Source organism: Cynoglossus semilaevis, chromosome Z (assembly GCF_000523025.1).
Source record: "Cynoglossus semilaevis isolate Cse_v1.0 chromosome Z, Cse_v1.0, whole genome shotgun sequence".
In the NCBI taxonomy this organism is placed as follows: Eukaryota; Metazoa; Chordata; class Actinopteri; order Pleuronectiformes; family Cynoglossidae; genus Cynoglossus; species Cynoglossus semilaevis.
In genome coordinates this window covers 19,714,317-19,740,236 of record NC_024328.1, presented here as the reverse complement: position 1 = coordinate 19,740,236, position 25,920 = coordinate 19,714,317, and the positions used below count along the sequence as shown (strand labels likewise).

Here is a 25,920-nt window from a genome sequence, read left to right as displayed (position 1 = left end):
GGATCAACTGTTCAGAGCAGCAGAGACTGTGGAAGAGAGGTGAAGAATAGAGTACAGGCAGGATGGAACAGCTGGAGAAAAGTGTCAGGAGTGATCTGTGACAGAAGAGTGTCAGCTAAGGTGAAGGGAAAGGTTTACAGGACAGTGGTGAGACCAGCCATGATGTATGGTTTAGAGACAGTAGCAATAGGCAGAAGACAGGAGGCGGAGCTGGAGGCGGCAGAGTTAAAGATGCTAAGATTCTCTTTAGGAGTGACAAGAATGGACAGGGTCAGGAATGAGGTCATTAGAGGGACAACACAGACAGGAAGGTTTGGAGAAAAAGCTAGAGAAGCCAGATTGAGATGGTTTGGACATGTGCAGAGGAGGGACAGTGGATACATTGGTAGAAGAATTTTAGAGATGGAGCTACCAGGTAGGAGACAAAGAGGAAGGCCAAAGAGGAGATATATGGATGCAGTGAGGGAGGACATGCAGATAGTTCGAGTCAGAAGAGAAGATACAGAGAACAGGGAGAGATGGAAATCAATGATTTTCTGTGGCAACCCCTGAAAAAAAGGGACAAAGCCAAAAGAAAAAGAAGAATGTATGTTTGTGTACATTCAGTAAACATGTAGTAACTAAAGTATTTGTCTGTAAGACATAACTCTGCAGCATGACTTTTAAGGAAACATCTAACTGCACATGTAAACAAATGTTTGATTATCCTTTATTTTTAATAAATGTCACATTGTTTTTGCACATTTATGCACAAACGGTAAAAACAAATCTGCATCCTTGCCTGAGTCTGTGTCTCGATGTTTGCATATCTGCCCTGCTCTGCCCTGGAGTGTTCACAATCTGTCTTACTTACAGCATCACATGACCACTCAAAGAAACAATACAGAACGTAAGGTATTATATAAAACTCTTCTGTCAAGACTTTTCAAAATGTATCCTTTTTAGTTTTTAGTACTTCATTCATCAATAAAAGTAATAGTGCACCACCAATGTTGGCAAGGTGAATGAGCATCACCGCTAATATTTCACAGCATTATTACATCATTCCTATTTTTACTCTAAACTACAGATTGTTCAACTACAACACATTGCAGAGAACCACCAAAATACTAATAACAGATGGACTTTTTATAAACTTTATTTAAAATTCATGTTTATTCAATAATTATTCATCAGTCAAACACACAGACTTATCAGAAAGTGAACCAGTTACATGGTCTATAAATTCACCATGACACTGCTCCTCTGAAAGCCTCTCCTTCTCCATCACTCCTCTGCTCCTGCAGTGCTATCAGTGACACTGGCTTTATCAGGACTGGGAATAGCAGGGTGGTTTAGGTCAGGCAGGTGAATGAAAAGAAAAAACAACAAGGAGAAAGAAAAGATTCTGCAGGGGACACCCCTTCTGCCACAATGGCTGATGTATTTCGTCTGCCTTGTGACATTTAGACTAGGATCCAGGGAAATTGATTATCTAAATATGAAGAAACCCCCAGGAGTGTTTCTGTGTTTTGTAGCAAAACATTTAAACACAGCAGGAAAACACTCATCACGCAGTGGAAAAGCTGTTAACACAACCCGTGTTTTCTACAGGTTCTGCCTTTTGGTCCAAATATTTTTCACTGCTTTCAGTCCCAGTGGCACTGTTTAGCCATTTTTAAAGGAATGTGTTAAGGGTGCACTGGTGGCCAATTTAAGAACAACAGGAGATTATATAAACATCTGGTTCCATCTTCTCAAACCTTGGGAGACACTGTACGGAGCTCATATTTCTAAAAGGAATCGAAGGAGGGAGCAGCATCTGCCTGGGATTTCTTCATACCCACAGACACTGGAGATTTTCCAGACACAGCTCAATATTAGAGCACAGCAGAGACTGAACATCAGGTCAGGTGTCTTATTTGAACAAGATGGATCATGTGGACGCACAAACCAGGATTTGAAATTCTGCTGTTGAATTTTGTTTAAACTACTGTGACTGTGATTGGTTCAGTGTTCACCAGCTTTTGTCATTAAGGCAGCTGGGAATTAGCTGCAGATTGCACATGAGAGGTATCATTTCTGATACGAAATATAATTTCCAATTATTCAATTAAGTTCTAATAAATTAGAGTTAAATTTGTATTATAAAAAGGTGTAAAATCTCAATGTATAAATATTATTATATTTAATTTGAATTCAAATTAAATAAATTAAACGCAATACAACAAATAGAATCAAACTCCTATAATGTAGAAGTTATTCCACCCTGCCGATCCACAGACCCAGGTTTGAGGTCTTAATAATAATGTCACAGACATAACACAGTGTTAAAAATTGTAACTGCCAGAAAATGCATTGTGTCCAATATGGACATGGGAAACAATAGTGAAACAAAGCTTTATAGCAAAAACGGAAAATAATCTGTAGAATGAAATGAGAGAAAATTAAGGATAAAAACAAACATGAGAAAATAGTTGATCACAACAGAGGCTGCACAGAACATCATATCATCACAGGAGACAGACAGGAGAGAGAAGGGACAAGAAGGACATGTTAGGAAGGAAAAGAAAATGAATTTCTTGTCATTGTGACACAGCATATCACTGCACACAACCAAATGTGAACAACAAGACATCAACAAGTGCCATGCTCAGAGCACCTCAGTGGTAACTTGGCAGCTGGTGGATTGGAACCTGAAGCCTTCCAGACACAAGTCCGCTTCCTTAACCACTAAGCCACCACTGCGCCTAAGCCACCACTGCTCCATGTTGGAGCTACATCTACTTAAAGTCTGCCAAGCCACACACAGTCAGAGGCTGGTCAGGTAGAACAGAGCCTCCAGGAGAATCACTGCTTCTCCAAGATCTTTAAATTGATTCACCTGACTGATCTGTTTACCTTTGTCTTATCCTCTCTCTCCCTCTCTTGTATATAAACAACGTAAACAGGGAAAATATTTCATTCGATAAATCATCGACAGAGATCATGTTGACAAAGAGATACCTGCTAGCTGAAGGGCAGACATCTGCATTATTTAGCAAATCCATCACCACACAATTTAGCAAGAATAATAAAATTAACAAAAAAACTAAATAAATTTTGACCTAGATAAAATGGTAATGTTACCCACTAAATTATTTTTCCCTTAAATTTTAGTAGTTACTTGAAGTTCTGAGTAGCTGTGTAGTTAAGACAAGGAGCCTAAAGTTGTGTCCCCATAAAATGAAGCCAATTCTGACGTTTACATTGCTTTAGCAGCTTCAATTTTCAATTGAATAAATCTGAGACATACCATGCACAATTAATACAACATTTAAACATAAACATCTTTCTAAACATTTCTTAACATCTCTCCTGTGTGGTAGAAGCTAACAGGAAAGGCCTACGCTGCTATATTCTAATGTTGGTCATCATGGTGGTACTCAGAGAGCTCAATGTTTTCTCTAGTGGTAAGGAGAATAAAAAGTTTGAGAACCACTGTTGTAAATGATTTGAAAAGTACCATACATAAATAGTCCACAGCTGACAAACAATCGTAAAAGGATCAAACTTTTTTTTAATAATGAGCTGAACTCACCCTGTCATACATCAAAGTGAAAGCACTAGGATCGAAAACTTACCCCTGATGTCTCACAGCTCATAGTTTAAATTAAACCACACAGCGTTCCACACCACCACACAGGGCAGAGAGAAAGGGCTGAGGTGTGACAGCGTGTATTTATGTCCAATACCACATGTCAACAGCAGACGGAGACACCACTGGGAATCCTGACAGCTCCACAGGTCAGAGGAGACGCTGCAGCACACGGCATGCTAATGTCAGAGGACCGTGTTAACACATTGGTTTGTATGTGCGTAACACCATGAAGTGGAGGGTACACTGACATTTGACCTCTCTCACACTCCCCTGTAAAACAACAATGTCCAGCAGCAGCCACTAGATGGTCCAGATATTTTCCTTTGGAATTGAACATAAAGACAAACGCTGAGAGACAGAGCAGGGCGATGTGAAATGAGATGTGAAAAACAGAGATGGATATGAAATGACGTATCCAACTTCCCAAATGGAAGTTTATAGGGAATTACTGGTGTGACATGTGACAAGCCTGTTTATGGAGACTTGGTTCTGTGGTCATTATCAGGACATAGGACATAGAAATAGCAGCCACCTGTTAGGACTCCAGCATAAAACAGACCAGCTGCCACAGTCAGACAACACAAAACAGCAATGACAGGTAGATCCAGGTATAATAAGTTCTGGAATAGTCAGACAGCCATTCATAACCTAGAGAGCAATGGGTTTCCATTTGGAATACACCAGGTATTAGTGACTATCTAGAAACTTGAATGTCTATAAAAACTGATAATAACAAATTTGCTCAGATTCTCCACACAAGATTCTCCACATAAGAAGTAAGGAGTAATCAGAACTTGACTAAACAAAGGGCAGTTACATAGGGATGATGCAACTTCCTGAAATGGTTCTAATTATACACTGGGTAAAACGAAACTGCCCACAGGTGAAGTGAACCTTTGAGAGTGTCAGGATAAAGACCAAAGTCAAGTCTAAACCACTCAGGGGACTGATTAAAAAAAAAGTCTAAGTTTAGAAAAGATTATAAATAAAGCCAGAAGTGTTGAATTTCAACAGACTAACAGATTCTTCTGTAAGTGTATTGCTTTACATACATGACAAGTCAACATTAAAATAACACTTCAAAACTACATTAGCACACACATTTATTATTATTGTAAAATTATGCCTGGTAAAATTAAAAATATTTACTTGAATTATTGAATTGACCATGCATGTTATACACACACACACAAACATAAATTGATCTCTTTATTCAACCCATCCAGTGAACATTATTATAGACACTAAACTATAGAAAGTACTTTTATTTTAAGTGGCGTTTTGGCCCAGAGGCAATGTCTCTGTCATTGGTGTGGAACCCCAGGGTTCACCTCCTGGGCAAGTTCAAGTCCCGATTAGGGCGGTTGGTACCTTCCAGTGGACTCACCACCCGCAGGAAGGTTTGGTACGGTGCAATGTGATTTGGGTGGCGACTGTTGCCCCCGCGACCCGGTAACGGATAAGCGGATGAAAATGGATGGATGGATGGAACTTTTATTTTAACGTAACCACACACACCTTAAGCGCTGGTTGGCCACATAAAGTTTTGTTGAGGGCCACATTCAGCCTGCAGGCCCTGGGTTTGACATAGCATACAGTATGTGGTCTAAAGCAGTGGTGTCAAACTCATTTTCACCGGGGACCACATCAGCAATACAGTTACCCTTGAAGGGCCAGTTGTAAATGGAAGACTGTATAGATCAGGGGTCCTCAACCCCCAGTCCACGGACCAGTACCAGTTGGGACACAGTGACAAAATGTACTTCATTTTTACTAATTTACTTCGTTCAAAGAAAATCCAAAGAAAATCTGGCAACTGGCATTTTACAATAACATGTCATTCAGACTCTGATACAAACAGAATAGAGTCTAAAAGATGTTAAAATGTAATGACCCTTCAATGCTCAGCACCTTGGTACCGGTCTGTAGTTCAGTTGGTACTGGCTGACCAGTCCTTGGAACAAAAAAGGTTGGCGGCCGCTGGTATGGTATGTTCAAGCTACAAATATTGTTCATTGCTGTGTAATACAAAAAAAAAGTTTAATTTCTCAGGTTAAGAAACTCTGCTGCATGGACTTTACTAAATGCTTTTTAAGTTCCCGTAGACCACGTAAAACGGCTTGGCGGGCCACATTTGGCCCCCGTGCCTTGAGTTTGACACATGTGGTTTAAAGCTTTAGAAATTGTTAAAGAATTGTTTGGCATTGTAGGACATTGACACTCACGTGCATGGAAAACAGTGTCTATCAGACAGCTAAAGCTTTAGTTAGCTACTGCTAAAGTTTAGAGTGATGTGCTGCAGAGACTAGTTGGGGAAAAAGATTGTCAGCACTCCCCCTTACTACAAGACTTACTACTCTGGTGTAACATTTCTGCTGTCAGATGCAGCCGTTTTTCAGCAGCTCCTAAGGTCAGGGGCCTGCAGCTCAGCTAACCATTTTTACACAGGTTGACTGATAGAATAAAAGTGATGGTTAAGAAATAAATGTACACAAGCAGCACATATAAAAAATATAGCAACAAAATAACCTATACTCCATGTACCAGAGTCGAGAGTATTTTGTGACTTCTGTTTGTGTTCACTGGAGAAAAAAATGACTCTACAGTGACACCAAATGGTCAGGTGATAGTACTATTATATTAAACTTATTCCAAGATATTTCAAAGTTGGCTAGTAATAGTATATTAAACGCTATTGTAGAATATTATATTTTCAAAGCTACTTTAATGTTATTTAAATCTAAAATATACTAAAAATATAAATACCCTTGGTATGATAAATGTATTACTTCATAACATTCCCAGTATTTAGTAAAGTTCTTCACATCAAGTCGACAAGATTATGGAATAAAATGCTTATAGTCTTGGGATCAGAAAACATTTCTATGTGAGATGATCTGACTAATGAGACTCATGAACAGAAAGCTGAGAAGGACAGCACGTCATTGGTGATCAAATACAGATTCGGGAGGACAGGAGAAGGTGAGGACAAGACACTCAAAGTACAATATGTTATCGCAAACTTTTCCAAAACATCCTTTGATACTAAAAACAGTACCATGTACCATAGCAATGTAGTAAGGTTTTGATTTTTCACTAAAATATGAGCAAGAGGTATACAGTGAGTTATTAGAGTTTGTTGAGTTAAAAATTGGTTTGAGACAAACAAAAATGAAGAAATAGAAGAAAAATATGGCTCTGCTAGAATTAAAAAGTAGAGAAAATGATTAGTTAAATAAAGAAAAAGTGACAGTAGACATTGAAAATACCAATGCAGTTTCATAGATGGAATTAAAATAAGGTACAAATGATAAAAATAAGAATGGGAAACCATATGAAGTCCTAAATAAAGCCAAGTTTTACTGTAATAAGCAGCTCCGATCTGTTTATTACTTGGTTTTATGAGCATTTATACAGCTCCACTGTGCACATGGACAAAAAGGTCATCCCTCTGCACTGTATTGTTCTTGCAGGTTTTTAACTCTGTTAAACAGTCTGAATATATTAATTTATTCAGTCTTCAAACAGCAGTTACAATTTTCTGCACACCCTTCAATTTCACTAATAATCATCATCATCATCATCATCATCATCATCATCATCATCATTATAACCACACTGCATGTATCAGGCATATCAAATCCATTGGTCTGAGAGATCAGTCATTTTTAAGAAAGAAAGAAAAGAATAAAAGTATATATCAAATCATTGCAGTTTGCTCTCAATCTTAGTTTGGCTCGAACTGCACTGAAGATTCAGACCAAGATCCTGGACATGTTTTTCATCACTTTGGGAGTGGGCTGCGGTTTAAAGGGTTTCAGAGAAAAAAGGAGAAAGTAAAAGTAGACAGATTATTCTAAGGTTATTTGACCACAGGCTTAGAACCAGTGTGATAGAATAGAATGTATTAGAATCATTTGATATCAATCAAAGTCAAACTGAATATGATTTATGATTAAAGACAGCTTCAAGTTTTTTTATAGAGCCTAAAGTAGACACTGCAAGGTTTAAGAAAAGAGAAAGTAAAACAGCCGTGATGTAAAAGAACATTAAACATCAGCATACAGTATATCTCGAACCATCCTTTTCAAAGTACTTCTCAGGTTGACACCAGCTTTTCACCAGTAGGTGGCACTAGGCACAAGCCAAAAAGAGCATCGTCACAATCAAGCCATTACTGAAGCAAGAGAGCCACTGACGTTATCATTAACAGGTCGGTACTGACGTCGTAAAACAGCATCTGTTTTCACAGTAAGAACCGTGAATAAAATTTAAGTTCAAAATAAAATATTGGTTTGATGGTGAAACATAAGAAAACCTATATAAATGTTTATCTATCCATTTTTGTATCATCATCAGTCTTAGTCATTTGTTCGACATACTATTTAGAAAAACGCCTTAAAAACAAAAGAAAAAACAAACAAACAAAAGCAATGAGCAGTGTTTTGATCTTAAACTGTTGCAAATTCACATGAGTGCTGAGAAAATATGTTGAATTCCATGTGCATTTTCCTTCAGTCAACATTAGGTCAATACATACACTTCAAAGTGTGAGTAAGGAAAGCATCACTTATCTATTAGAACTCCCAAGAACTATCTCATTAAATCTATACATGATAAAACTATGAATACTAATATTTAAAAAGCCCTGTATCAGTGTGTGCTAAGGCAATGCAGAATATACTGGAAAGAAAAACATACATTTGAACAAGCATGTATCCCACACAAGTACTATATAACATCAAAGATGTATCAAAGGCTGACGATGGTCAATACATAAGCATCATTTTAAATTGTGACTCCACCATGGCAGCAAATCACCACATCAGTGGTCACGACTTCTTCACCAAGATGGAACTGATGACAGCTGACTATAGTTCTAGGACAGCCGCACAAAAAAAAAAAAAAAAGAATCACTGATATTCTCTCATAAACAATTCTGAACTCTGGTTGAAATAGAGAACTGGCAGAAAGTCAAACACAAATATACTAGAGATTAAAGCAAAATACACACAAGTGCGGTATGTAAGCAAGGTAAGGTAGAACTGTTTTGGGGGGGGGGGGTATTTGATGTTACAATTCATAAGGTTTTCTGCAACTACCTACTTCTGAAAACATTAATTACTGCCAAAGAAAAACAAAATGAACAATTGCAAGCCCTATTTTATTTTAATTAAACCAAGATGCTTTTGATCTCTTGACAGAGCTGTGCATGTGCTGATCACAAATTCTTTAACCCTTCACCAGTTCTCCTGCCCTGACTTTGACACTCTGGATCAATATAAAGGCTTTTCAGATGATTACTCCGGCTGCTCAGGAAAAGTGATTCCTAGAGTTCAAAGGGTTCAAAATTAATAGATCTCTGGTTACAACCAGAGATTCAAGGTTATATTAAATATTAAAGCATTACAGCTTGACAGATGTGAGTGTGATTAATCCTCATAAAACTAACCATTTGCTGCACAGATCATAAAGATCAAGTTTAAATGAAATAATCTTTAATAATCAAAAATATATTTTTTATTATCAATATTTCAATGATTTTTTATTTAATACATTTTTGTGCAGTCTTACAGTTCCGCATTAGATGTACAGCTCTGCTTTTTTGAAAGTTGTTACTAAAATTAATGATAGAGAATATTTTTGTGTGAATTCAAAATTTAAAGTTTAAGCGAGGAATCTAAGTGATTTTGTACAAAGTTCTAGCTCTTAATAAAATATGGCCTCAGATTAATGGAACTTTAACAACCTCGGCCTAGACGCTTGAAGAGAGCCTGTGTTTTTTCATATTTCATAAATCAAATTGACGTGCGTTTTGTTTATGTCTAAACCTATATTTTTATTACATCAATACAAATGGCATCTCACACTCCATACTGATATACGTATGTTCTCCTTGTTTCTCTATAAACACAACACTAAAACTGAACATATGCAAAGCACATGACATCACTAGTGATGAGAGAAATATGCATACATTTATTATGCAAATCAATCTGCTCCTGCTTGTACATTGTTCTATTGAATGGGCCACGAGGGCACGTGAGTTACTAATTGTACAGCTTTATTTACACACATGCTACACACAGACACTCATTTGCACATATTCAATATTCTCTCACCAGAGAGGAAGTGAGGTCTACTTTGAGTTGCAAATGATCAATGTTTTGATTAATACAAGGGCCACGGACAACATCCTGCAGCCTTTGGTCTCTGTTGTATTGTTTTGTCTGTGGAGAACGACCACAGCCCACCTGTGTCAGCCTCATTGTTGTCTGACTGTTTCAGTCTGCCCATGTGTGCCCTTTCATCTGATACATGAGATCAGATTGAAAAAGCAGCAAAAAAGCTCAGATGATTGTCCTATTAAATATCATCATGTAAAATATAAATATTTTTTGGTTTTCATCTGCGTTCAAATGACAACAATTACAAAACCACACTCTCTCCTCTATTTTTCTTCATCTCTATTGAAGCCTTTTTTTAACCATGTTGTAAATCAGTAATAATTCATCTGTGATGACAGCAGTGTTAGGAGTTGGAAAGTTGGAGCCATTGATTTAGAACCTGATCCATCTCCTTCTTCCCTCATTAGTCTCACTGTAGGTGACATCTGCCTCTCTGCTTATGGCCTGGGCTGATACATTGTGCATGCCATCATTGCCTTAGTAAGATGGAGGAGGAGAAAATAACTGGTAATGCCATATAAGGATGAAGAAGGAGGAGAAAAAGGAGGAAAGCATCAGTGTCAGGAGCAATGTTAGAGTCAATAAGTGTGTGTGTGTGTGTGTTTGCAATCACAGACGGAGGAGAACACAGCTGGAGGGTAACACAAAGTCACAGGGGAAGGAATGCTGCCACTTTTTTAACTGGAATTTTAACATAAGGTTGGCATGTGATGGGGAATTTGATACTTTCACATATGTTTAAAAAATGTCACAACACTCTTAACTTAAACTTTAGGACAAATTATCAATAAGAGGACTTTCCAGTCACACTGCTGAGCATGACAGTCGAGTGTGAAGCTGCAGGTATGAGGATCAGCACCTCCAAGACTACGGTTGTCACTAAGGAAATTATGACATTTAGATAGTGTCTGTGGAATTTTATTATTATTAGTATTATTATTATTATTAGTAGTAGTAGTAGTAGTAGTAGAATTAGTATTAGTATTTGGTGAGGGTAGATTAGACATATATTTAATCACCTTTAGTGTTTTTGACAAACTGTTGGTGTAAATGGTTTTGGATCAACAGATCGATATTTGAATAAGACATGACATTGTACTGTTTAAAAGTTAGATATTGAAAGGAAAAAGAAATAAAAGGGCTGCTCTATTTATCATGGAGGGAAGCTGTCAGCACTAAAAACAGAGACATAAATCATAAAAAAAATGCAGTGGTCATCAGTGTTCAATGCATTATACTCTTTAACTATTACTTTTAGCAATAATTATTGAGAAAGAAATTATCTCACTGACAAATGTGGTTGGGGGCCGAAAGTTTTTTTTTTTTATGTACAGTATTTACAGCACCTGCATGAAAGAACGGCTCCTACCATAAAACAACACATTGGAAAACTCTAAAACAAAAATAAATAAATAAATAACCTACATTTATTATTTATTATTACTGCGTGTGTCAAAACAGCTTCTACTTTTAGTGTACATGTTAAAATGTCAAACACCCACATACACACACACACATAAACACTGTACAACCAAAAACCTTTAGAATACAGATAGAGCAAAAATCATAATCAGTCTTAATTTACAGTTCAAAGAGCTAAACATGTAAAGATTTTTAAGTAAATGCCTTTTCTACTCTATACTCCTCTTTACTCCATTCTTTATTCAGCAGCTCAGTCTTGTCCCACAGACCACTAGAAAACTATGGTTTATTTGCAAGAAAAAATACCAGTATTTGTTTCTTTCCATATTCCATATTTCCATATTTGCAAGAAAAAAGAAAAAAAAGAAAAAAGAAGAACAAGAAACCATGATGCCTTAAAATGCAGAATAGTTGTGAAAAAATAAATAAATAATATATACTCTTAGTAGTAGTAGTAGTAGTAGTAGTATGTATTCATATTTGATGAAATATTAATAAAAACTTTGTTTTTTATTATTTTGTAAAATTCATCAAGCAGCCCAGATTGAACAACCTAGATGGCCATTTTTTGGCCGCAGGCTGTATGTTTGCCACCCCTGTTATCAATGGTCAGAATATCAACGTGTGTGCATCTGTACAAGACCATTGTTTCAACTATTATGAGCTTAAAACATTTTGGAGCACCGAGTATTAAAATGTTCCTGTGTAGTTGACAAGCCCGATGAAGATAAAATAAAACTAAAGGGAAAGTACTGTACTTTCATTGATCCCAATTGCAATTAGCCATCACTGTGTTAAAACATTACAGTTTGTAATCATGCAAATAAAATTTGGCACAATTAAACTTGTTGTATTATCAGGTCACCACTCAAATTGTCACCATAGGTTGTTCACACACAGTTACATGTGGGAGGCCGACACCATGCAGTACATGACACTCAATAACTAAGTGAGAGTTAAAATCTATCAGCATGTCCAAAGGTGTCTGCAGCCTCATTTAATTTTTTTCTCTCCTCCTAGTCCCGGTAGACCTATGAGGTCAGCATCAATCAATTTCCTGTCAGTGCCTGTTATTGCCCACTATGAGCTGTAATGAATCCTAATTTAAGCTGTCATCAAGTTAAATCCACCACAAGGCTGGCAGTTGCTGAGTGGCCATGATGTGTCTCTATTTTCCAGCAGGACTTATGTGCTGCAATATAGGACCTGTGTTTTCTAAGGTAGAACAATGACCTAGGTACTTATGAATGATCTTGGTACTTACATATACTATACCAGTGTCTCAAACTATGGTACGCATACCACCAGTGGTACGCGATCGCTCTCTAGTGGTAGGTGGGGAAAATTCATATTTTCACATTTACATTTTGATTAAATTAACAAATCTGAAACATACCATGCACAATTAATACATTTAGAAAAAACGTGTAGCTTCTTGTGCGATTATGAAATAGGATGTCTGGTCTTTTTATTTATTAATTTGTATTTTTTTTATGCAATGCAAGTCTGTTGCTCACGTAAGCAAAGGCAGCACGGAATCATGGGATCACTTGCAAGTTGAACGTGGAACGAGCAGGGGAATTCTAATGTTGGGGTAAATAAATCTGTAATCCCACTGCAGCAGAATGTGAAATGTTTTTATGTCTTCATGAATTTGTCAGTGCAGGTATTATTCATCCCAACACGTGCAACAGAAGTACAAGGTTTGTAAGGTCCACATGGTCAAAGTATTTTGAATGAAAAACGCAAAAGCAGGCTGACATAAATGTAACTGTTACAGTTGAACTGTGAGAATATCACAGTACACAATGATAAAAAATATTTTCTCATAACCTTCTATTGATTCAAAATAGGAGTAAAATACATACGAAATGTACTTGTACTCATACATGGTGTAAAAACGTTTCATCATTTCCAGGATGATCAGCAGATTTTATGTTTTTGTGTTACTGCATTGAAGCAATAATAAAATTAATTTCCAAACTTGGCTTTAAGAACTTTCATCACTCATGGGGAAATTGATTTGTAGTTGTTATACTTCACATATTTATAAAACAGTGGCTTGAAGCTCACTTTCATTTATATAACGAGACGTTATACACTCTAATCCTCTGTTGGGCCAAAGCACTGTTGAGGCAGCATTATCAGTTTGACTATAGAAAAGCGCCACACAGGGTTTGGTACTGAGTTGTCCTTTTCTTAAATAAGAGTGTGCAACGTCCTAATCTATTCTCATTGCTTCTGTCTTCAACCTCCCATCATTATTTCCTTTCATCAGGCTTCACATCAGCTCATGATCTAATCACCTTTCATTATGCCCTGGCTGATAATATATTCTTTCATCAGTCCTAATTATTTCTCTTCACATAATGCATTTAACCCACACTGTTTATCTTACAGGGGTGATTATGCGTGCACCAAGGCTTGCACTATAATCCACAGATATGCTGCTGCGAGTGAAAGTGGTGTTTATCCTGCCAAGCTCTTCTTTACAACGTGGAAAATCCGACAGAAGAACAGCGGATGCTTTGAGCGAGGAGGTAGCTGACGGTTGATGCTAAATGCTAAAACTTTATTTGGCACAGGGGAGATCCCACGGTGTTATATAACAGACGTGGTAAGTGCTATCATGAAACTGCCAAAATCAATTCAGGTGAAGTCGTTGTTATTTGCCCTCTCCTACCCCCTCAGCTGAGTGCATTGCACTTCTTCAGATTTAATGGACAGAAGGTCTTTGGCACCAGCTCCTCTTTAATGCTAAATTACTTTTAGACAGTGAACTGGTTGGGTCTCAGAAATAGGTCTGGCACCCTTCAAAAATTTCTGAGTTCAAGGGCTTTCTAACAACAGTGTTGAGTGAAGAGAGTTTACACACAGCACACTCTCCTTACTCTGTCACTCTGATACTTGCTAACTAGCAGCAGGATGGACTGTGTTTAAATGAAATGACAAGATCTGCATGGAGGCAGATGATCTGAAAAAAGGTGAATTATTTTACACAATAGGATGTGGACTGCTGAGAACCACAGCATTACTCAACCTGGGGCAGAACGTAACTGTTACAACCAGGAAGAAGCAGTAAAATGGTTTGTAAGAACGGTTAGAAAAGCTTTCAATATTAACTCAATAAACCTCCTTTGACTCTTTATACATGTTTACACTTTTACACATTTTTAATCCCATTGTTTAATTAAAAATTAAGATGTAATTTATCATCAAGTACACTACATGTCCTGCCATCTCCCCTGTGACAACAAGGCCAACAACAAGTATCACATCAACTACTAAGTCTGGAGTTGAACCCAGAACTCTGAGGGTCCAATGTACAGTAAAACAGGATGGAAATTTGCCACAATGGGAAAAGCCACAAGCAATATAAAAGTAACAATAAACAAAATAAGAAAAGATAGTAATTACAAATAACAGTTTAATTCAATTATAATTAACAAGAGAATACAATTAAGATAATTGTAAAGAAATTTAACTGCACTACGTATTGAGTGAAGGTGCATGACATTCAAGGTTTGCATTTCATATCAATGAGGGAGCCAGTTTCCATGAAACAGCCAATATGCAGATACTGCTGCTGAATGTGTGACCTCAGAGCCCAGAGGCAATATTACAACAGAAACCAGCTAGGATTGGAATGGATTTCTACCTAACTCGACAATATAAACTGACGAGTAACAGCAATAAGTGGTGAACATTTCAGTTGTGCATTACAGTGTAAACAGTATGTGGAAAAGTATATTGTAAAAGAGAAGACCATGTGACCCAGTAGCAAACCTCCCTCTGTCTTAACTGTGTGGTCTAGAGTGTGTTGCATGTACACTGTCCATATCTAGGTGGCATTATATCAATGTTACAGTAAGCAAAAGTTAAACTGATCCTAAGAATAAAACATAAAATACATTGAAAAAAATATTTTTTTCTGTAAGCTGATAAAACTATCAAAACGAATGTAAATGTAAGACATTGTCATGCAATTTACATCTAGATATGCAACAAAACAGAATTTACCACTGTATTTTAAACCTGTTATATTTTTTATTCTGTTTACATTCTATTCTAAGATCTAAGTTTTCAGTCACACAGCCGATTATCATGAGGTTAATAATGTTAAGTATATATATATGAAAATTAAAAAATGTATGATTCGGATTCCCTAAACAAACAGTTAGTAGGACAATAACTGGAATAAATCTCCCTTACTGCTGAAACTATGTCTCCCATATCTGATTGACAGCTGGACCATTTTTTTAAGGACTATATCAATGTAAAAGAAACCCGTTAGGGTCCATTGGACTTACCTCACCCATGGTAAGGTCGCAGTGCTAGGGTGCTACAGGAGACATCTCCTACACTGTTCTACACCAGAAAATGTTTTGATCATCCAAACAACAGGCTGCAGTTGTGTACTATGTAAACTGTACGATAGAGAAGGAAGTGTAGCTCAGTGATAGTGATCATATACCAAAGCATGTTGTCACTGATGATGACACGGGCCTACGTTGTTTTCATGGGTTTTCTGGCCCATTCAAATTCACCAGCTACAGGACTGGAGTTAATAAATCAATTAGTGCTGGATCTATGAGTGTGGACCTCATGAAACCACGTGTTTACTTAGATTCCCCTGGCAAAACGTCGTCGTTGTTTCTTTTGTTAACCTCCCCTGATGTTGACAGAAGAGTGTTTGTTTGGGTTTTTTTTTTCATCACATGTGTTTTTACTCACAGAATCACTCGCGTTTTTACGCAGCTGATCCTCCTCCCCCATCACTACAGCGGCCGGTTCCACCACCAGTTTCTCAAAGCACGCCGAGCCGAGAGAGGAGCTCTTGTGCTGGTACGTGATCAGCTGGGACATCGGCAGTTTGGGGCTCCCGTGCGCCGTCAGCTCGGGTTTGCTCCCCGAGGTCCCGGAGGCAGCGCTAAGGCTCTGGAGCAGAGGCTGTCCATCTCTGCTTGTTCCCGGAACTGCATCCGACTTCTTGTCACCTTCAAACCGGGCCGGCGTGGAGCACAGATTCGGTTGTGACGACGAAAACACTCTATCCAACTGTTTCTTTTTCCTTTTAAACATCCATAGTCCTGATTCCTTTTTACTGCCCTCTGCGCCCCCGGCGCCGCGACGCTCTGATCCGAGTTTAGGACTGAGCCACGGCTTGGTCCTTTCCTGGAAATTCTTCCACATCCTCCGTTGGTAGGACTCCTGTCCCCTGGTGGTGGTGCTCTCCTCTTTGGGTGATTTCTGCTCCATGGTGCCTGTGCAGCAGCCAGCCAGCCTGAGCTCACTCTGGTATAGTGGATGAATGTCACACACACAGTTGTGGCTCTCGCTCCAGTGATGATGATCACCTAAGTGCGCCAAGAAGGAGACGCGCGGTGTGATGGTGATGATGAAGATGAAGAAGGGGGTGTTAGTCGTACAACGAGCCTGTAGAATCACAGGCAGCACTGTCAGTTTAAATCACACACGCTGTGCAGCAGCAGCATGTAAGCAGTAGCTTCGTCCTGTGCGGATTTATGTCAGGGCTGTGAAGTTGCAATGACTCCAGGGAGATAACCCATAAAAACACTGCTCCTCCTGCTGCCTGCTACCGGTCAGTGTCTGCCTCCCTGCTGTGGCCACTCTGCAAACAAGCTTAGGTGACTTCCTTCATTAATTGTTCCATTTAAATGAAGGGTGAACGGCGCATCGCGCCTCCCTCTGGCCAAACATGTAACTTGCCTGGATAAAATGTGTAAGCTGCTGATTGCATAACGCTGCTCCACAACTGCAGGTTTCCTCAGTCATACTGTCAGTGTACGAGGTAATTTACTGCAAAACTACAGACAGTATGAACAGAATAAACTGTGTTATTCAAAACGCTTCACTTTCTAAACAACATAAAAGCATGCATTTCTTATTGATGCACGTGTGGGGTTTTTTTTTTTCATTTTACATTTAGTGGTCTAATACATAAGGTCTATAATGTTTTACTATTTTTTGTCAACCATGTGCTTAAACCTTGTTTTTTTAAATAAAAAATCAAAACAATGGAAAAAGAGCCATTCATATAAAAATGCATTTCCACCACTTTGACCAAAAGGGGCTTCCGTAATTTATAACAGAATAAATGTGAAAAGACATCAGTTCTGTCACAATTTGTCATCCAAACTCTGTCTTTGACCAGGCTGATTTTTAACCAAACAACTAAAACCACTCCCTGGTGTTAGTTCTATTCTGAATCGGTTTGGTCTGTTCTTGTAGCCACAGAAAACACCCTGCACCCCCGCAGAAGGTCTTAGTAAAACATCAAGTTTTACTAAGACCTTCTGCGGGGATATTGTGTTCTGGTTCCAGTGCTAATGTAGAGCCTTAAATGGCCTTTAGAGCTCTGAAGACTTCTTTAGCACTTTTTATTTCATTGATATTTCTACACACTGTTGCCACAGAATGTCTGGCTATGAAATAGGTCAGGCTTCAGTGAATGTTGTCACCCACATGCAGGGTGACCACACAGTGCTGAGAATCCTCCTCTGTTTTTAGTTGCTGCTGCTGCTGCTGCTGCTGCAGTGTGAGTAATCACTTCCTCCATCCTTCCCCGTGGCCCTGGTTTCTGTGCCGTCATTTCAAGTTACGACGACATTCACCCAGACAATTGCAGACACCAAAAGTAGTAGAAGCTCTGTTTATTTGAGGCTTCAAATTGTAATTATCATCATTTTGAGCTTCAAACAAAATTTCAGAAATATAGAAGTATATAGGCTAATATTTCACGTTTTTGTCTTTCAAATGTACTTTTTTTATGAGTTCTATCATAGAATGTCAAACTCTAAATCTAACTCTTGCTAGGTTTAAATTTAATTCTGAAAAACCCCACATATCTAACGCTGCCAAAATTTAATTATTTTTTCATTCTCGGACTGTAATCTACAGTCACAGAAAATTGAATTATGGAAGGGCTGTCGTTTCTTTTTTAGAACTGCTGATAAGAAATAGACATGGCAGCATTTGTTTAAATCACAGCCTCCACAGTGGAGGAGGCAGACAAAGCCTTTGGTTTTCTGAGCCAATGGCTTCTTCTGCTACATTTATGCCCAGAAGAAAAATAGAAACATGTCAACACAAGCCAGATGAGTCTGAACAATGAAAATGTAATAATTTCTGTGCTAGCAGGAGGTAGGATAGAAGAAGTTTACCTTGGCATGGAGTGTGTATATTTCATTTTATTTATTTTTATGATATTGTCAAAACCTGTCTCCTAATGTAAATGCCTATGGCATCATGCAGAGGAGAATTTGACAATGGGGCCACAGATCACTCATCATCTTCTCTTTTACAGCAGAAAATGGCCAAAATTAGACTATTTACAGTAAATACCAACTTGTGACAGAGAAAAATCAATGCCACAGCAATGAAGTTTCCTCTATACCTATTTTTGCATTGTCTTCCAGGAATCTTTAATTATTCATTTTGCCTGATAGGTAAAAGGTCAATACATTACTAAATTATATAGAATGTTTTTATTGTGTAATAGCATTTTAATAATGGAGATCAACTGAAGATCTCGTGTTTTTAATGTAGGATTTGTTTATCCTTTTGTAGATTTCTGCTAAGTGCAAAATTATGATTAATAAAAACCAAAGTCTGTATAAACACTTGTTTTAATGAGACTCCCATTAACTGTTGACATGGTGGAAATTAGGAAGTGACGACGCCTGATGATTCGTTCATCAGTTACCGGACAGCTTCACATGGCTTCTCCACCCAAGCTCACACATTTGGATTTTTTTTCCCAATCATCCCATTACATAAATTACTTTAATTCCATTCAAGAGGGCTCTAGCAGCCAAGCAATGAATTAACCTGAGCTGCTCTTGCAGTTAAGTGGATGAAAATATAAAAACATGAGCCAGGCTGTTTCTATCAGCTGCTGTTGGCCCCTTTTTTGTGGACTAACTGATGAGTCTGTACTGAGCAGGCATTTCCTCCAAATGATGCAAGTCTGGTTGATAAAAGTCTAATCCACAGTGTTGGTACAGGTGCACACACAGGCATGTTGGAGTTGAGGGATAATTCATAATTGGCATCAACAGGTTTTTATCTTCAATAAACATCTTATCCTGTAAAAGAGCTCAGGTCAGAGTCACACAGTAGCAAAGATGTTGGCATTAAAATATTTTTTGATTAAAAACAACTTTCTCTCGTTGAGGCTAGCATGAAACCACAAAACATTTGATACTGAAAGAAAGATGATAACATGGAGATACAAATATTATCAACTCTGCATCAATACACCTCCACTGATGACACACTGTATCAAACAGTAGTTTGGTGGCTGTTGACCTAAAAATGTATATACTGTATATTTGAATGGAGAAACACTAAAAGCAAAAAGTAATTCAAATCTTTCTTTTCACCAATGACCTCCCTTCTGTGCGGTTAACTCAACAACAACTGCTGCTGGTCTGTGTTGTCAATGGTCAAGAGTGGGCTCGCTCACATACATGACATGGCGGTTCTCCACTATAAAGGTTGACTCACTGCCTTCATGATTAATTCAACCCTAAGAAAAGCTGAATAGTCAGTGGACTGTTACAGTACAGAATCATAAAATATTTTATAGTAGACAACAACCATAACCATTGAATCAAACAGGAATGAGATGCTGTTATTGATTGGGACAATTATCCTTACTTGACTTTCTGGTCACTAAAACAATAATCTATTCTGTCTCTGCCAGTTTCATTCACAAGAACCAGTACTGTGTGGCACAGGCTGTTAAAACAGTTCCTCCTGTATTCATTTTATTATTTCGTCTATTGTTTTTCCCCCTTCTCCCTCAAACAAAGCAGAAATTTTAAATCATTTGATTCATCAGTGATTGCAGTTAATTTACTTTTAAATGTTTCAATTGAACTAGTGAAAGAGATTTTGAGAAGTAAATCTCCCTGAGGCAGCACTTACAGTTCACTTGGTGGCAAAATGTGCTCAGCTACATACATAACACTTTTCTTCATTTTCACACAAAAACTGACAACTGGAAGCTCATTTATCAACGACATGACTGCAAACCACTGTAAGTACAGTTTCTCCAGAGTAGACAAACTGTAAGAGCCCAGAAATGGTGCAGTTAAAATGCAACCTCCAGAGTAAAATAGACCACAAAGTCTTTTTTTTTTGTTGTTGTTGTTTTAATTATTATTATTTTCATAATCTTTTTTATGTATTTATCTATAACTTACAACTTATTACTTATAACTTATCGATAACATGTTTTTTTGTTGTTTGTTTTTTATACCATGTTTGGACTTAATTAAATTGAGCCACCGTTTCTGTAAAATAACAGGCTTATCCTTGTTTAACATGCATGTAAGTGTGTGAGTTCTGTGCCTTTACCTGTTTCATGTAACCATGGTAACCAACAGTTTAGCTGTTACAGAAAAATGGCTCCCGGGAAACCAACTGCAATCTAAGGGAAGGGTTTGGTTTAAAAAATGGGAAATTAGTAAACTTAATGGTAAAGGAGAAACAATAAAGTCTGAGAATAAGTGTTTGTAAAAAGTAATATAAAATGTGGAACTGGTGGAAGGATCCCTGGACAGGTCATGTGAATAACTTACAGAAGATGACATCATGCCGTCAAATGTATCTGACCGTTACTTGCAGATACAAAGGACAAACCACCCAAAGCATGGGCTTCATGCCGAGTCACTAAGTTGTTCCCTGGCATCCTTTGAAGAGAAAAATGTGGTCAGAGGAGTTTTCAGTTCATTAAAACCTGCAGTCTCACCCTCACATGTCATTAATTCTACATCACTATGTTAAAAATGAATGCCCCCCTTACAAGTCAGCAGATATGGTGGTTTGTTGAGCAAAGCTGCTTAATGATACACTGTAGAGCACGTCATCCTTCTCATATTACTATTAAGAGTGACTCATTGACAAATTGAGTTGGGACGCAAACAGACGCAACTTAAGGTGACTACAGTTACCAGGTGACATGAAAACACCAACACTGAACAGTTAACAAGTGACGACAGAAGAAAATCTCACAGAGCTGTAAGTATTCTAAAAAGGAAATGACAAAATACTCTATTACAAAAGTTGAAGACTTTCACTGTTTCTGAGTAGAAATAATTCAGCTTTTTTTCCCTATTTAGAACCAAATAATGTCACATGACTCCAAGTTACGGCTTCATCAGAACAACAAGAGGTAACTTTTTACTCTATTTATATATATATATATATAAATATATATATATATATTAAAAATATATATACGATTTTATGCAACACGCAGTCTGAGTGTTAACACATAGTTTTTTCAAAGCTTTATCAGATAAACAAAGGTAAATTAGAGGACACTGCTGTGAGTCACACTGATCAAATTAACCCCTTATTCACAATAGCATCAGTTAGACTGCAGCAGCACACATGAGGACAGTGCAGGAGGAGAAAAAGTTTGAGAATGCCTGATGGAAAGAAACCCACATTGCCTCATTGTCTTTGTTTCCCTCCTCTGTGAGTGAACTATACTAATGTTTTCTTTTTGCCACAGAGCTATAAAATGCCATCTTGACTTTGCATAATTTGCAGCACTTTTTTTCTGGCTGATCATAATCAATAAAATAGACCATAATAATGACTCAGAGATTGGTATCTCCCTGATGTAGGTCAGATGACTCGGGGGCTCGAGTGGGCAGCCAAGAGAAGACACTGGCTGTGCTGCTGGAGCAAGCCTTCAGAATCACAGAGGAGGTGGCCACAGGACTACAGTCCAGCAAGGGCTCCATCCAGGTGGAGGCACTCTCTCGGAAACTGCTGGAGAGTCACATTCTGACAGTCACTCATATTGTCAGGCAACTCAGTGTGGGCATACAGGTATGCACATAAATGGAGGATGATGGTCAGGAGACCTGAAGTTTGCTTTGGCAGCATTTGTTTGTTGTGCATCACTACTGACTGGCTTACACTTAGTGGGGGGGGGGGGGGGGGGGAAGCAAATGTAGCACAGTCCAATGCATGGTGTACAACTGGTGAATGTAAACAAAGCCACCTTCTGGGTATAGCACCGCATGATGACAGATTTGTCCACTACGCTCATAAACTAGTTCCACTGCAAAGAAGTAGGTGAATTTTAATGTCATACGCTGAATGCAACAAGATGTTCTTAATACATTTATGGGATGTAACCATGAAACGACGTAGAAAACAATATGTGTTTTAACTTCAACAAAAATTGAAATTGTGGTTTGTTGACACCGACAGAAAGGTTGACATTTCTGCACTGTTACATAAATGCCTGAAATTTAATTCTGCAAATTAAGTATTAATGAATTTGGCTGTGATCATCATTATCTCAGGTGAATGCATCTTGGGTAATTTGGCCCTCTACAGGGAAGCCTTCAATTACCACATATTGAATCAAAGTCCAAAAATAGTTACTTTGATGGCAACTGGACGGAAAAGCTTTCTTGAAGACGTTTCACCTCTCATTCAAGAGGCTTCTTCAGTTCTAACTGACTACTGGGAAATTGTGGTATTTAGCCTCAAAGACAGATATGAAGGATTTCTTACAAATGATGTGAACTTTAAAAAAAAGTATATGTTATCATTTTAAGAAAAGTAATCAAACACTTTCTGGTTTAAATAATAAAGTGGAGTAATGGGCTGACAAAAGTCATGTGACCCCTGAGAATAACACTGAGTGAATTGCTGCCACAACAATACTGGGCTGTCCTAGACAGTAGAATCATGTGCTTCAAAGGTGTGTTTATTTATTATCCATATTTAACAGCCACTTCTATACTCACACTTTATACTTACAAAAAATACTGTTTTTATATATTTGCTCATCTACATATATTACTTAGATTTCAAATAATAAAAAAATATGTTGCTTTAATGTCTCTGTTCTGTGCAGGCACTAGAGAGACATATGTCTCAGAGGGACTCAGTCAGTTCTGGGACAGCACTAGCTGTTCAAAGCTTAGACCAGAAAAACCTGGCTGGGATCGGAGACCTAAGAGGACGTGTGTCCAGGTAAGTGAGTCAGCTATCTGGATCCTAAGATAAAGGGTGTGAGACTGGGATTAGTTTTAGAATGTGGTGTTGTTTTGTGAATTTCTTATTTTACTGAAGTTAAAAAGGGCTGTTGTGGTACTGGAAAAAGGGGAATATTGACTTTTAGTGACCAAACAAACAGCTGATATATGGGGTAATAAAAGTGACCTACTTACTCTAATGACACATCTGCCGTGTAATCTGTTAAACTGAGCCTGAAACGTTTGTCTGTGCAGCCTTATATTGTTGCTCTATACCAGAATTTACACTCCTAAAGATTTCACTGAGCTTAAACCGTCACAATTATAACATAACAAACATTTTATATATAAATATATATAAAATGGGCTGGATTACCATCTTTGCAGAGCAAACATTTATTAGTTTAAATGCTTTTTTGTTAGTGGCTTTTGGATTTTTGACATTCTCAAAAAATCCAATCCAGGTTCCAATCCACTCAGTCCCTAAGATTCCAACCTAAGGTTCCAAACTTGTGATGCTAAGATTTATCAAAACTGCTCTATGTGTTTAGATGACTAAGTAAGATTGAATATTATCACCATGATGACATTATAAAATATAAAAAATAAAAACGTTATCCAATGCAATATCAGGAAATAAATGAGCAAAAACAAACTCAACTTGCTTTTTATGTAATGTTTGGAAAAATGACAGTTTCTCTAAAGTGCATTACTGTAAATATAACTACAGCTGCAATCTGAATCTAAATGGACATGTAGACATGTCATTAATGTGAACAGATGAATAAAAATAACTGCACTGCCACTCTAAGATAGCAGGCTGTGAAGTTGTTTTATCACACTGTTCAAAAAAAGACATTTCTAAGTTATGAAGTTTTTATTTTTAAGTTAAGCATAGAAAGATAAAAAAGATATAGAAAGGATGAATCAGGCATAAAACATGTCACTATTGCTAGAGGTGTGAGAATTAAAATTGAGGAAAAGGTAAAATTGACTATTTTCCTTTAATAAAATGCAATTATACTGTTAAAATGACAAGTTCTAAATACACAGATCCAGCTCCCATTACTGCAGCTCTGCATGGAAAGTATTGACAAGATCTGTTTTTGTTTTCCATCTTGCTCCCTTGTCTTTTGCCAACGTACTACTACATGCTTAAGTACTATTACTCACCCTCCCTCCAGGTCTGTCCTTAAACCCTTCATGCTCCTCTGTCCTCATCAGTGGTACCTCACTTTTACTCCCTCCTCTGACCTACTACTACCACAGGTGTGATGACAGCCTTGCCAAGCTGAGTGTTGACATCAGTGCTGCAGAGCAGCGTATGATTGCACTGCAGCAGGAAATGAGAGACCTCAGATTGGTGGTGGACACAAAGCTACAAGATCTGGATGTCAAGGTCAGAGACAATTCAATGCTGCTGACAAATGGATCGGGAAGAGCGATGTAAGTTATGCCAATAGGTTTGACCACAAAACAGATAAATACTGGAATAAAAAGGGAGAAAAACATCACAAAATAAAAATGATGCTATTTTGGCTTAACTGAAAGAATTACTGACTTTTATTATCAGTGGAGATTTGATAAAAAAAAAGAATGTTCTCCTTACACTGCTCCAATAATTATTCACATTAGAAAACAATGTCAAAACCTGGTAACCATCTGAATGTGACTAAATGAATTTCTACCAGACTGAAAATGTGACCAAAGTCATTAAGGATGCATGACTCAGCATTATCAAACATAATCTGGCATAGAGTCCAAAACTGAAGCCCACTAAAAATACTGCTGATGAGCTGCAGAAGACTTCACAGAGCAATCTGACTTTTCCATCATTGTTATAAAAGCTTAGCCAAGAAAAAAGTATTGCAACTGTGTATGAAAATAAATGTTTTCACATGGAAAAAGGCTTTTATAATGCTGACTCAGTGAATATACAGTTTGATGTAATCAATGCTAATGGAATATTAAACTGGCTTTTGTAAAACAATGCTTTGCCAAGTTCAGTATAACAATTCTTAGGGTTATCATCCATGGCTGAATCCTTCTCAGGGTCACAGTCTATCATAGAGACACTCAACCATTAACACTCCTATAACCACAGTGAATTCAGACTGTCTGGGTAATCTGATCCTGCAAGTTTTATAGAAGTAAACTGAGTACTCAGAGAAAAATACTTTCATACTCAGAAAACTTTCGAACCAGAGGCAGAATTGCCATCATTTGCTAATCAGGACTCAAACTGCTTCCTACAAGGCTTGCACAGACTATATATTTTTAAAAAAGGGTTATACCATTAGATAAACATAAATATATATGCGTGTAAGTCAAATTGTAAATTGTATTTACAATTACTAGTCCTGTCAAAATAAACACGTTAACCACAACAATGATCCATGAAGTTACATAAAAACTTCAAAGCATTCAATGCATGCGCAAAATGTATAGCTAATAATTCTAACGTCTAATTATTGTTGCTTTACTACATAGTCTTCTTTTTCTTTCGGCTTTGTCCCTTTTTCAGGGGTTGCCACAGTGAATCATTGTTTTCCATCTCTCCCTGTTCTCTGTATCTTCTACTCTGACTCCAACTATCTGCATGTCCTCCCTCACTGCATCCATATATCTCCTCTTTGGTCTTCCTCTCTTTCTCCTACCT

At 37.7% G+C, this 25,920-nt stretch overlaps 2 protein-coding genes across 4 annotated transcripts in view; one reads left to right on the top strand and one right to left on the bottom strand.

The window, feature by feature from the left end:
- mctp1a (multiple C2 domains, transmembrane 1a) overlaps nt 1-17,516 on the bottom strand; it is a 116,002-nt gene extending 98,486 nt beyond the window's left edge. The window contains exon 1 of one of the 3 annotated variants that reach the window (XM_025053254.1): nt 15,964-17,516. In XM_025053254.1, coding sequence (XP_024909022.1) covers nt 15,964-16,488 — 525 coding nt within the window. In that variant the 5' untranslated portion in view covers nt 16,489-17,516. Of the gene's footprint in view, nt 1-15,539; nt 15,897-15,963 lie in introns of those variants that run through there. The other 2 variants (XM_025053255.1, XM_025053256.1) reach the window with 2 other exon arrangements.
- Nucleotides 17,517-20,818: 3,302 nt separating this feature from the next.
- The window catches only part of fam81b (family with sequence similarity 81 member B), a 14,277-nt gene continuing 9,175 nt past the window's right edge, over nt 20,819-25,920 (top strand). Inside the window, exons 1-5 of the mRNA XM_025053445.1 lie at nt 20,819-21,276; nt 21,378-21,430; nt 21,891-22,098; nt 23,141-23,259; nt 24,531-24,660. Coding sequence (XP_024909213.1) covers nt 21,387-21,430; nt 21,891-22,098; nt 23,141-23,259; nt 24,531-24,660 — 501 coding nt within the window. The 5' untranslated portion in view covers nt 20,819-21,276; nt 21,378-21,386. The remainder of the gene's footprint in view (nt 21,277-21,377; nt 21,431-21,890; nt 22,099-23,140; nt 23,260-24,530; nt 24,661-25,920) is intronic.